Source organism: Natator depressus, chromosome 2, assembly GCF_965152275.1.
Source record: "Natator depressus isolate rNatDep1 chromosome 2, rNatDep2.hap1, whole genome shotgun sequence".
Lineage (NCBI taxonomy): Eukaryota > Metazoa > Chordata > Testudines > Cheloniidae > Natator > Natator depressus.
The window spans coordinates 252,166,598-252,180,585 of record NC_134235.1 but is presented as its reverse complement, the minus strand read 5'-3'; the positions used below and the strand labels follow the sequence as shown (position 1 = coordinate 252,180,585).

Here is a 13,988-nt window from a genome sequence, read left to right as displayed (position 1 = left end):
CATTTAAATTAAGATGGTTAAAAGCAGCATTTTTCTTCTGCATAGTAAAGTTTCAAAGCTATATTAAGTCAATGTTTGGTTATAAACTTTTGAAAGAACAACCATAACGCTTTGTTCAGAGTTATGAACATTTCAGAATTACGAACAGCCTCCATTCCCAAGCTGTTCCTAATTCTGAGGTTCTACTGTAACGAGTATTTTTCTTGTAACCATGCAATATAGTTGTAGTCCTTTACCTTTTAATTATAGATTATTTTGCATCCATTTTTCCCCATTTTAAATGTTCTTGATTTTGGGGGAGGGGGAGATGGATACCTCAGCATAACTGATTTAAATTGTGTCCTCTTTCATATAGCTGAAAGATTATCACAGTGTGATTCAAATTGTACTGAGGGACATCCCAGAGCCACCTAGGTAAGCTGAGAAGCAGTAGTGACATGAACAGACACATAATAGTGTAATTAAATTATTAGCATTAAGTTTATTGGTGGTGGTTTATTTCTCTAGTGATTGTAATGCTTGTGAATGGTCCTGGATCGACAACGCTACATAATTTATCCACAGAATAGATAGCAGACAGCATCATTGCAAGCTTTCCCACATGCTTTAGTACTTCCCAGAGGGACCACCTATGTGGGCAAGAGGTAATTCAGTCTCCACGCCCATTAATTCCGTGGCCTTTCTGCTGAGACTACCAGCAAGTTTGCCAATTATTGCCAGTTGTCATAGTGGCCTTTGTGGTATGGATACCTGCTCAGTGGAAATTGAGCTGGGATGACTAAACTCGTTTCATGTAGACCAGTGAACAGCCAGCAGATGTTTACAGTTTTCATGCACCAACCAGGATTGAATTCATACCTACAGCCAAGAGGCTTTAACTGCCATTGCCATCTCTGTATTTATTCAATCTCCTTACTTTATTGAGTAATCACTTTAGGATTGTATATTACATTATTTCTTGCTAAGGATTTACTAAACAACATGCCAAGTTTGAACTTTCTAGCTTCACCCTTTTCTGAATTATCTATTTGCAAAGATGCCCATCAGAATATATGAGGAAGAATGATTATATTTTCCACATTTGCATAATTCAAAAAAAGATCAGCCAAAAAATATTTATTGCCAGGGTTGAGGCCTGTCATGGAAAACTTCCTTTCAAACTCAGTTTGTTTGAGAAGGTTATGAGCAATTGCAAAAGAGACCTGTTATGGGAATTGGCAGTAGTAAAGTTTAGCTGTAGTGCACATGCGCTTACCCATCAATAACCCTCTGTATTTGTACTGCGCTTTTCATCTGTGGAGCTCAAAGTGCTTTACGAATATTAATTCTCACAACATCTCCATAAGGAAGGTAATGTTGTTATCATGATTTTTAGCTGAGGCACATTACAGGCCCACAATTCCACAAGTGGCCTGTAATTTTAGGTGCTTTGATTTTTAAGTGTCCAGTGTTAGACACCTGATGTTCAGAGGTGGTGAGCACCTTCAACTTCAGCTGAAGTCACTGGGAGCTAGGAGTGTTCAGTACTTCTGAAGGTCACATCCTAGAGGTCAAATTCTGCTTTTAATTACACTGGTGTATATCCAGAAGCCAACAGATTTATTCTGGATATAACTGAGTGGGGAACCTGATCTTAGGTGTCTAAAACACCCCAATATGGAGACACACAATTTAAAAATTTGAATCTAAGCATTTTCCCATTATCACAAGGCAATATGGTAGCAGACCAGGCAATAGGTCACTGGAGTCTTGACTCCCAGTGTCCTATTCTAACCACTAGATACCCTGGGTCTGATTCTCCTCTCATTCCAGTTTTATTTCATGGCTTCAGTAAAGTTACAGCTGATTCACTTCAGTGTAAGTTAAAGGCAAATCAAACCCCCTATATCACACTAGATCAGATCATATATAAATGCAAAATCTGCTCAGTAATTCTAATGATTTCCTCACACAGCTCAGAAAAGCAGGTGATGCTTGGAAATTCAGAATCCAAAACAGATGATGTGATTGCACTGGAAATAGAAGTTAAAGGTTCAACAGAACCATTTCAACTCCTTTTGGAACCCTATGTCATTATCATCCCTGGAGAAAACTTTATTGGCGTAAATGTAAAAAAAACATTTAAGGTTTGTTTGCTTCTAACTTTATGTTGTTGTTCAATGCATGTAACTAGGCTCCATGGGCGTAATGGGAGCACATATATTGCTGTATTCTAACAGTAGCTTTGGATAGCCACACTTTTCTGGGTTTAACTTTAACCATCAATGTTGCTTTAAACTCTTGGGTTTTATGTTTTTTGTTTGTTCTTGATTCATTTCAGGGAAGGGGTTCAAGTACTATGGTGATACAGGCCACGCAAATAACTAGATAGACCTGTCACATCCTAAAACTGATCTTAGCATGTTTATAGTAGAATGGTTTTGACATGAGTTCACTGTTGAAGATAAAATTGAAACAGTGCAAACACTGAAATACCTTGTTTCTAAGGCAGCACTATTGACAACATATTGGCATTTTGCAGACTCCCGTGAAAGCATAAAGTGCATTATTTAGCTCATTAATTTTTCAATTGTTTTAGATGTGGAATAACAGCAAATCATCCATCAAATATACATGGGGAAAAATCAGTGCACATGATATAGTTGAAGTTGAACCTTATACTGGAGTGTTAGGTAAAGTTTCTGTGCTTTGTAAATAATTATTAGTAGAAATATTTAAATTGTTGAGTGTTATATTAAGAAAGAAATGGTAGAGTGTGATGTTGTCAACACATGTTCGTGAAATTAGGGCCTGATCCAAAGCAGATGGAAGTCAATAGGAGTCTTCCCATTGACATTCAAAGGCTTTGGGGATTTAGCCGTGTAAAGTGAGGAGGAGGGGAAAGATGATGATTATGAAGAAACTGAATTTTTCTTTTCTAGAAGCCAATGAATTCTGTGAATTTGAATTGAATTTTACTGGAAGCAAACCTGGATATGCCAGCCATAACCTGCACTGTAAAATCGAACACTCTGTGGAGCCAGTTGTGCTGCATGTGGAGGCTGCTTTTAAGGTGACAACACATACAACGTTTCAGGAGGATGGGCTGGCTGAGAGAGCTGATAATGATGGGATATAATGATATATGTATAAATATAACCTTTCACCTTTTGGGTGTCTGACGTTTGGTACTATCTAATGGTTGGTGAGTGGCCTATGTGAAATGAGTTGGTGGTCTCAGTCCAATACCTACAAGAAATCCCTTATTTCATCACTAGTTAGAACTCTTATTGTAATAGGTGTACATAAACTAGAGGGCTGCACGATTCGTTGCTTCTATAGGCTGAGCTCATGGCACACATTGGGGCTCCTTGCATTCTTCCATTCCCCACCACAAGGTCCCTTTATGCTACCCTAACTTCCTCCTCTATTTCAGGGACTCCCTGTAACCCACCTCCACCTACCCCATGCCAGGGGTTCTGTTTGCACCCTATCCCATTCCCTCCATTCCAGCGTCTCCCATTCTCCCTCCCCATTACAGAGGTTCTGTATGCCCCTTCATTGCCCCCTCTGCCACATTCCAGGGGATGTGTGTCCTATACCACTGTCCCCCATTCTCCCTTTGTGATGTCAGGAGCTCTTGTGCTCCGTGTTCCGCCATCCCCACATGCCTTCCATACCAGGGTTGCCCATGCCATAGGATCTATGTGTGACGGGTTCTTCCCGGGCTCTCCACCTGGAACTGGGGTACCACTGAGCCCCCTGACCCACCAGCTTGGACTCCCGCTCACACTGTACTGCTGTGACAAGCTACAAAGCCCTCCAGCCTGCACTTTCACCAGCATACAAACAGGTAGGAACACACCCAGCTGCAGTTACAAGCAGGCTCTCTGACCAGCCCCTGCATGGGAAGGCTACTCTCAGCTACTCAGGCATGCGCCTCCTCTGAAGTGTAAACCAAAAATTATACCGTCTTGCATTGCACAGGGAACTGTACAGCGTAAGCTCATAAAATTCACCCCCCTCCCTCAATGGGGAGAGGAATATGCAACAGCTTTTGTTACGCAACAGCCCCTGAGTTATGATTCCCACACACTTCACTCCAACTCACTCGTTTAGATAAAGCAAAAACAAGTTTATTAACTACAAAAGATAGATTTTAAGTGATTATAAGTGATAGCAAACAGATCAAATCAGATTACCTAGCAAATAAACAAAACCGCAAACTAAACGTAATATACTAAATGGATTAGATATGAATAGCAGATTCTCACCCTAAGAGATGATACAAGCAGGCTGTAGTTTCTTAAGGGGCAAGCTGCACTTGCTTTACAGCTTGGAATCCCCAGGTGTTTCATTCACAGGCTAAAAATCCCTTTAGTCTGGGTCCAGCACTTCTCCCAGTTCAGTCTTTATTCCTCAGGTCTTTTCAGGAGTTTTCTTGTGTGGGGAGCGAAGAACACCAGATGATGTCACTACCTGCCTTATATAACTTTTGCATATAGTGGGAACCCTTTGTTCCCAAAGCTTGGTTTCCAGACTGGTCTGTGGAAAAATACTGACATCCCAAGATGGAGTCTAGAGACGTGGTCTCATCACATGTCCTTGTAGAGTCATAGCAGCCATCATTCACAGCCTGTTTGGAGCGTTCACAGGAAGGCTTACCAGGTGGGGGATAAGCTTCTCCTAAGGCCTGTTGTTTTTTCCTAATGGCCCATTGCTCTGAATTGGCCCTTCCAGTATATTCAAAAATGATACGTGCATACAAATAGGATAATCATGTTCAGCAAATCATAACCTTTCCAATGACATCTCACATAACCCGTCTTGCATAAAATGCATCATAATTATGCCATAATCATATCATAATAATATCACTGTGAAGATTATGGGGTGCAGTGTCACACTGTGTATTTGTGTACCTACCCCTGTCTTCTCATGCCAGTACCTCTGTATCCTTCCCCCCATGCCAAGATCCCTGCATTCTCCTCCCCGACCCATACTAGGGGCTGTGTGTATGCCCCCCCATTCCCTCCCATCGTTCTTATTTCTTTTCTTTCTGTCTGGAAGATAAGTCATTCAGCATTTTACACTGTATTGGGACAATAAGCAGAACTGAAATGGGGGGTATTGTTATGCTGGAAGGTGTTAATGGTTGCCATCAACCAGTTCTTCCATTTTTCTCTGAGACAATTACAGAGGTGGCTAAAGCTGCTGTTCCCTAACCAGATGCCAGGGGCTTCATGTGTCCCCCTTTTCCCTCTTCCAATTTTCATCAGAGTCAATAGGTTTCTGCCCATTGCTGCCTAAAACATTTTTGGACATTTTGAAATTAATTAGATGTTATTGTGTTTCATACACAGAAACAGATAAATGCCATCAAGTTGAGTGTAAGCCAGATTTATGTGGCACTGTCTATGCAAGCAGCCAAACTCTTTTCAACCTTGTTCTGAGGGAACAGAGACAGGACCCAGGGCTGACACTCTTATAATTAATTAGTAATTTTTCTAGGGTATAGGCAGTGCTCTGAGATAATCCTCGGGTTGAAGTACAGGGCTAGATTTTCCAGGGGATAAAGTTTTTAAAGGGCCTTCCTCCTTTTTGTGCATACAGTTTGTACCCCTCAAATAAATGGTGAAGAGAAATCGGAGTAATCTAGTTTATGCCCACAATTAGGTAGGTAGGGCACATTTGAGTTGTGGGTGCAGTTTGTGCCTGCAGTTCATTTTTGCAGGTCCAAATTGTGTGGCTGCAAATTGCTGCTACAGACAGGTAGGCTGGGCCTTCGAGAAGTCTGGCCCACCGCATAGGGAAGATACAGGTTGAGGCAGTATGGGCAGGCTTCCTCTGCTGCTCCCTGTGCTGTATATGTTCTTTGCAGAAAGAGCCTAATCTAAAACCCACTGAAGTAAATGGAAAGACTCCCATTGACTTTAGTGGGCTTTGGATCAGGCCCGAAAAGAGGATTTCAGTCTTTAGGGTTATTAGAAGCCTTTTCAAGAATACTAAATTCACATAAAAGTACTGGCATGAATGTCACCCAGATAGTAACGATTCTGTCACTACCTGTCCTGTAACCCTAAGTGCTTCTGTACTGTGCAGTTTTGGCCGAGAGCCCTGACACCAGAAGCATGCTCACTGCACAATGGCCTCAGCCTGGTTACTCCTTGCAGGATAACACCAACAGCTCTTCCAGTCCCGAGTTTCCCCAAAACCATCTGACCTGCAGTATCCAATATCTCTCACTGGATACTGACAGAGGTTGTTAAGCTTGCTGCCTCCAAAGAGCAGAGAGCTGTTAGTTTAGCTGAGGACTTTACCCTTCCGTTTAATACACAGCACTGAGATGGATTGTCTATTAAAAGGAACGTATTTAAATGATAATAAGTAAGAATAGAAGACACGGATATGGTTACAAATAAAACAAAACACACTGTCTAGTGACTAAAACTTAACTTCAGCAAGTTACAATTTTGTTGAAGCAGGTTTCTCACCAAAAGTCATTTCCAGCTACTCTTGGTGTGCAGGCCAAGAGTATCCACTCTTCAGGAACTCAAAAGGTGCTGCTTCCCCTTTGTCTGCCAGGTGATGGATGCCAAACTGGCACTCTCTTTCTGCTTATATTTACCAAGGTCGACTATCACCCTTTCAAGAGCCAGGAAGGCTGCATCATAATCATTAAGTTGCCTTCTCCCCCACCCCATGCATTTAGCTTGATGGCTTTTTTTATCTTATATGTAGATGTAATCTTCATTGTCTTCTGAGGTATTACCTGGCTCAGTTTACACTGGAGACACAGGAAAACAGGCCAGGACAGGCCTGTCTAGGACAGGCTGGGCTTAGGGTCTAGGCCTGTCTAGGACAGACTGTTTCCAAAACACCTTTTAAGAACATATTTCCAGCACACATTTATATTTCTTTATACACCACCCGTACATTCATCATTCAATAATATTAATGACTAGCATGTTATTGGTTTGCATACCTTACATGACACCTTTTAGATACAGATTATGCCAACAGTGTTTTGGGGGAATGTGTTTGTATCAGGCCAAAGGTGAGTTATGGTATGGGGTGCCCTCTGCCAATTATCATTGAGGGACTCCCGGGCCACAAATGAAATCTCAGTGTAGTGCGATGTATTAATCAGAAGAAGGATATTTTCTTGATGATTTTATGATCTCTTCTGTATTAGAAACTGAACCTTTGCTTTCTGTTATAAGTTAATGTAAACACAAATCTTAGCTAATGTATGCTTTTTAATCAGGCAATTTCAGTATTGATATCCATTTTAATGTATATTTCTTGGTGTCCTAGGGTCCAGCTCTCTCTATCGATGTTCCATCACTCCATTTAGGTTTGATTAAATTGGGAGAAAATGTGTTAAGTACCTTTGAGATTCAAAACCTAAGTCAATTGCCAGCATGGTGGAGAATGCAAGAAAGTCAAGCTTGCTTAGCTGAAAGGAACGAAGATGTAAGTCGTTCCAAGAGGTTCTTTATAAGACTGGTAATATAGTTCTGTACAACCCTGCCCAGAACCAGCTACACTATCTTCTTTATCATTTGTGTCTCAGCTCCCAGGGCACTAAATTTCATCCCCCAAATCAGAAAAGTAATTTTCAGTTTTCTTATGATGATGAACAAACTGATTTTTGCACATCAAGAAAGTACAGCACAAGTTTTATTAAGTGCAATAATGTTTAGCCATTTTTCTTTGTTTCTATTTATAATGTGCCTAGGACAAATTCCCTGCTGGCCTAATTCTGTGATATGCTGAGCATATCCTCAGGGGCAGTGAATGACCTCAACTCCCACTGCTGTTAATAGGAGCCTCCTGGAAGGATATCAGCACCTTGCAGGATTGGGCCTTATGGTTATTAAACAATACATTTGAAAAAGTGCAAATTTGTCACAAAAATAACTATAAAACTTCATACCCAACAAAATACCAAAAGCATTGTTTATGATCACCTAGAATGTTACGTATCAAATATATTCCATCCACATTCTTGACCCCATTGTTTGTTGAGGAAATCTTTCTTCTCTTAGATAGTATCTGTTGGCCAAGAACTGGCTTAGACATGGTTTAAAATGGTGGTCACACTAAAGTTCTTGTGTACCTGTCCCCAGTGCCAGATTTATCTGTCCCGCTCCCCAGAATATTTTGGCACTGTCAATCTTGGTACATTCGTAGCTGTTATGAACAGGAAGGTGTATCTCTGCCACCCTCACTGAAAACCAGATTTGGTCCCATGTTCTTTCAAGAGAAAGATCTGGACATAGTGATTCATGCCACTGTCATACTCTGCCTGGGGTACATATTAAATCTCTTTGGAGCCTGATGCTGGAAATTTGTTAAGCAAGTACATTACATTGGTCCTTTGTAATCTGAGTTGGCTGCCCATGAGTTTCTGGATTAAGATGATGATTAAGATTGTCTTTGACATATAAAGGCCTGAAACTTACTTACTTTGAAAGATCATGTCTCTCTTCATATTATACAGTTGCAGTTAAGGTCAGCAGAAGCAAGATGGAGGTTTCTTGTTTAAAAGAGAAGGGGCTGCTGGCAGGGTGTTTCCCAGGAGGGCCTGTTTGCTTTGGAACACACTCCCCACTTTGGTCTGTGATAGCCAGAATATGTTGACCTTCAGAGCATGCTACAAATCCAGGATTTTGGGGGTAGGGAGGCTGGTGGCAGAGGGTTGACTCTGAGGAGCATAGGGAGCTGTATCGGATATCTGATTATTGCTAGCATATGGTTGCATTTGTGGCTGGATTTGTCATGCTTTGTGTTTTTAAAATAAATGTCTAGGGCACCTAGAATCTGGGATAGGTGCTTTTTATTTTTATAAAAAGAATCATTGTAGGTCCATATCTCTAAAACAAAGAAGGCAAAATTCTGCCCTTCGAGTTGTTCATGTAATTCCTACTGCAGTCAGTAGAAGTTGGACATGATTGTTGGCCAAAATTTGGTCTAAAGACATTTTGTAAGCACAGCTTTCTTGGACAGAATGGGTCAGGCTACCAGAACTAAATGAGGGACCCTATCTAGTTAATTAAAAGTTACTTCTTACCTTAAACAGTGGAAGATCCACAATGTCATGTGCTGTATTCTCAGTCTCCTGATCGATATCCTGAGTTCTTCAGTTTGGGTCTTTAGCTGCATGGTATGCAAAGCGCTTACCAAACTGAGAACTTGGGTTCAGCATTTTACACTGCCTAGCAAGGTTTTGAGTGACATTCACATTTGTTTCTCTATCACCTAGGCATCCCCATTCACGATTCAGCCATCTGATGGAGAATTACCTCCTTTGGGCAAATGCAGCGTGTCAGTTCTGTTCAGGTCCTTGCTATGTCAACGTCTCCAGACGGTATTAGAACTAGATGTCGAAAATGGAGAAGGAAGGTGAGGAAAAAATGGAAGTTTTCCTTTAAGCCATATTTTAGTTTTGATATTTTTGTCTCCTGAAACACCACGGACAATGACCCACACCAGCAGCACTCAGAATAGTATAATATGTCAATAAGCTGCTCAATTACACATATTGCTAAATTAACACTACCCTCATGCTTCCCAGAATGTCTGTGTAAATTCACTAACTACGCAACGGTAAAACTGGGCCATTTCTGGGTCTATTTCCAGTCATCTTCCTGTTTTTGTTGAAGTTCAGACCCCCCAAGCATGTCTGATGTCTAGTCACTTGGTGTTCAGTGAAATTTATATTGGAGTTCCAGCACAAGCTACTGTCAAACTCTTTAACCAGACACTGCTGCCAGCAAAATACTTTTGGGAAGAGGTAAGTGACTTTCTACTGTGACAGTTAGTAGTGACACTAAACTGGGAGGAGTGGTAGATACGCTGGAGGGTAGGGGTAGGATACAGAGGGACTTAGACAAAATAGAGGATTGGGCCAAAAGAAATCTGATGAGGTTCAACAAGGACAAGTGCAGAGTCCTGCAATTAGGACAGAAGAATCCCATGTACTGCTACAGACTAGGGACCAAATGACTAGGCAGCAGTTCTGCAGAAAAGGACCTAGGAGTTACAGTGGACGAGAAGCTGGATATGAGTCGACAGTGTGCCCTTATTGCCAAGAAGGCTAACAGCATTTTGAGCTGTATAAGTAGGGGCATTGCCAGCAGATCGAGGGAAGTGATTATTCCCCTCTATTCGACATTGGTGAGGCCTCATCTGGAGTACTGTGTCCAGTTTTGGGCCCCACACTACAAGAAGGATGTGGAAAAATTGGAAAGAGTCCAGTGGAGGGCAACAAAAATAATTAGGGGGCTGGAGCACATGACTTATGAGGCGAGGCTGAGGAAACTGGGATTGTTTAGTCTGCAGAAGAGAAGAATGAGGTGGGATTTGATAGCTGCTTTCAGCTCCCTGAAGGGGGGGGTTCCAAAAAGGATGGATCTAGACTGTTCTCAGTGGTACCAGATGACAGAACAAGGAGTAATGGTCTCAAGTTGCAGTGGGGGAGGTTTAGGTTGGATGTTAGGAAAAACTTTTTCACTCGGAGGGTGGTGAAGCACTGGAATGGGTTACCTAGGGAGATGGTGGAATCTCCTTCCTTAGAGGTTTTCAAGGGCAGGCTTGACAAAGCCCTGGCTGGGATGATTTAGTTGGGGATTGGTCCTGCTTTGAGCAAGTGGTTGGACTAGATGACCTCCTGAGGTCTCTTCCAACTCTTAATTCTATGATTCTGTGACACAAGATAGGGGCTGAGCTCTGTAGTTGCTATCACAATACAAATAATAAAAAATAATAAGATGTGTCCTATGTGTAGTGACCCCTTGATTGGGTCATCAGCAGGAATTAAATCTGGGAACTCTTGCTCTAAAGCAGCGGTACTCAACCAGGGGTCTGTGGCCCCCTGGCGGTCTGTGAGCCCTTTCAGGGGCACCGCGTGGTCCCGCAGCTGAAACCCAGTGCCCCTAGCCGCACGTGGGGCTGAAGCTGGGAGCGGTGCGGGGCTGAAGCCAGCATCCCCCTTCCCCAGCCAGGAGCGGCACGGGGCTATCCCTTGCCTGCACCCTGAGCTACTTCCCTGCCCACACACAGCCCCTAGCTATGCCCTCCCTGCACTCTGAGCCACAGCCCTCACTGCACACAGCCCGTAGGCGCCCCCCTGCCTGCACCCTGAGTGGTTTTCAAACTTTTTGAGCTGAGTCCCCCCTTTGAGTTATATTTTTTGGTTGCGGCCCTCCACAACCCAGACAGGCTGGGTGGCCTGCTGAGGTGAGTCAGGGGGTGGAGGTGGTGCTCCCTCCCTAGACTCCTCTGTGCGGAGCTGGCCCGAGCCCCACCAGCCCTCACCTCCCAAAATAGAAGTCAAACTATGCCTATGCCCAAGGGTCCCCTTCCCACCCCCCGCTTTGCCCTGGAGTTTTTATAGCATGTTGAGGGGGGCCTCAGCAAGAAAAGGGTTGAGAACCCCTGGACTAAGGCACAATCCTTTCCCCTTCAGCTAAAGGAGTAACTCTGTTAACTGGGAGCAGTAGATCTATCTTATTCTCTATGTTGACTGGCCACTAGAGAAGCGACAGGACACACTTAGCCTGCGTGTTACACAACGTATTGTGCTGTGTCAGGAATTCCATTGATTTATTGGAATTAATTTATGATTCTGTGATTATATTATGAGGTAACTGAGAAATCCCTCATTCTGGACTTTTATACCACATTTGGGCTTTGGAGGCAGACTTGTGTGGGAAAAGTGTACATATAATAATAATTACTATTAGGGCTGTCAAGTGATTACAAAAATTAATCACGATTAATTGCATTGTTAGAGAATAATAGAATAGCATTAATTTAAATATTTTGGATGTTTTCTATATTTTCAAATATATTGATTTCAATTACCACACAGAATACAAAATGTACAGTGCTCACTTTATATTATTATTTTTGTTATATATATTATATTATAATATTACATTATTATAAATATACAAATATTTGCACAGTAAAAAACAAAAGAAATAGTATTTTTCAGTTCCCCTAATACAAATAATGTAGTTCAATCTCTGTATCATGAAAGCTGAACTTACAAATGTAGAATTATGTAAAAAAAAATAACTGCACTCAAAAATAAAACAATGTAAAACGTTAGAGCCTACAAGTCCACTCAGTCTTACTTCTTGTTCAGCCAATCGCTCAAACAAACAGGTTTGTTTACATTTGCAGGAGATAATGCTGCCCACTTCTTGTTTACATGTCACCTGAAAATGACAACAGGTGTTTGCGTGGCACTGTTTGTAGCCAGTGTTGCAAGATATTTACATGCCAGATGCGTTAAAGATGTCCCTTCATGCTTCAACTATCCTTCCAGAGGACATGCGTCCATGCCAATGATGGGTTCTGCTCGATAATGATCCAAAGCAATGCGGACTGACGCATATTCATTTTCACCATCTCAGTCAGATGCCACCAGCAGCAGGTTGATTTTCTTTTTTGGTGGTTCAGTTCTGTAGTTTCCGCATCGGAGTGTTGCTCTTTTAAGACTTCTGAAAGCATGCTCCACACCTCGTCCCTCTTCAGATTCTTAAACCTTGGGTTGAGTGCTGTAGCTATCTTTAGAAATCTCACATTGGAACCTTCTTTGCGTTTTGTCAAACCTGAAGTGAAAGTGTTCTTAAAATGAACAACATGTGCTGGGTCATCATCCAAGATTGCTATAACATGAAATATATGGTAGAATATGGGTAAAACAGAGCAGGAAACATACAGTTCTCCCCCAAGGAGTTCAGTCACAAATTTGCATTTTTTTTTAATGAATGTCATCAGCATGGAAGCATGTCCTCTGGAATGGTGACCAAAGAATGAAGGGGCATACGAATGTTTAGCACATCTGGCACGTAAATACCTTGCAATGCCGACTACAAAAGTGCCATGCAAACGCCTGTTCTCACTTTAAGGTGACATTGTAAATAAGCAGGAAACATTATGTCCTGTAAATGTAAACAAACTTGTTTGTCTTAGCGATTGGCTGAACAAGAAGTAGAACTGAGTGGACTTGTAGGCTCTACAGCTTTACATTGTTTTGTTGTTTGAGTGCAGTTATATAACAAAAAAAACCTTTATTTGTAAGTTGCCCTTTCACGATAAAGAGATTGCACTTCAGTACTTGTGTGAGGTGAATTGAAAAATACAATTTCTTTGTTTATCATTTTTACAGTGCAAATATTTGTAATAAAAGCAATAATATAAAGTGAGCACTGTACACTTTGTATTCTGTGTTGTAATTGAAATTAATATATTTGAAAATGTAGAAATATATCCAAAAATATTTAATACATTTCAGTTGGTATTCTATTGTTTAAAAGTGCGATTAATTGTGATAAAAAAAATTGAGTTAATTGCGTGAATTAACTGTGATTAATTGACAGCCCTAATTAATAAGAAAAAAGTAATGGACAAAAACATCTAAGTAACTGAACGTAGTGGAATTAAAGCGCATGTAAAGTGTGTCCAGACTCTACATATCAGATCTATCATTTTCCTGAAACATATAGATTCTCTGTGTTGCTTCATCCTGATAATCATTTCCAATCTGGAGATGCATTTTGAATGGAGTAGATTTCATCACAGTTAACTGAATGTTCAAGTGTTTATCCTACTTGATAGCTTATCGGAAGCCAGTCAGCTTTCTGCTCTGCCAGCGTCTCCCCAAGAAGTGGCACTTTGGGCCCACATGAAGAAAAAGAATTGTGTATAGAGCTAACAGCTAATATTATGGTAAGTTTAAAAACTGGTCTAATTTTAATAGCACAGAGAACACTGGTATTCTTATTTCAAGACCATGTGGCAAAAACAGTATTTGCAAGTACAGTACAATGCAATTGTGCATAGAATCTAACATGATTGAAGACAGAAGATAATATGATTTAAATTATATGCACCTTAAATTGACTTTGTAGTCGGCTTGCTTGCTGCTTTGTTTTATTTTTTTTCTACTATGCCCTTTTCTTTACACTTAATGATTAATGCTGTTTTTGTAA

General features: G+C 41.2%; 1 protein-coding gene across 1 annotated transcript in view; it reads left to right on the top strand.

Moving 5' to 3' along the window:
• Positions 1 to 13,988, top strand: part of DLEC1 (DLEC1 cilia and flagella associated protein) — a 64,512-nt gene that overhangs the window by 23,108 nt on the left and 27,416 nt on the right. Inside the window, exons 15-22 of the mRNA XM_074946371.1 lie at positions 356 to 414; positions 1,955 to 2,126; positions 2,579 to 2,672; positions 2,922 to 3,052; positions 7,297 to 7,455; positions 9,248 to 9,387; positions 9,625 to 9,778; positions 13,615 to 13,725. Coding sequence (XP_074802472.1) covers positions 356 to 414; positions 1,955 to 2,126; positions 2,579 to 2,672; positions 2,922 to 3,052; positions 7,297 to 7,455; positions 9,248 to 9,387; positions 9,625 to 9,778; positions 13,615 to 13,725 — 1,020 coding nt within the window. The remainder of the gene's footprint in view (positions 1 to 355; positions 415 to 1,954; positions 2,127 to 2,578; positions 2,673 to 2,921; positions 3,053 to 7,296; positions 7,456 to 9,247; positions 9,388 to 9,624; positions 9,779 to 13,614; positions 13,726 to 13,988) is intronic.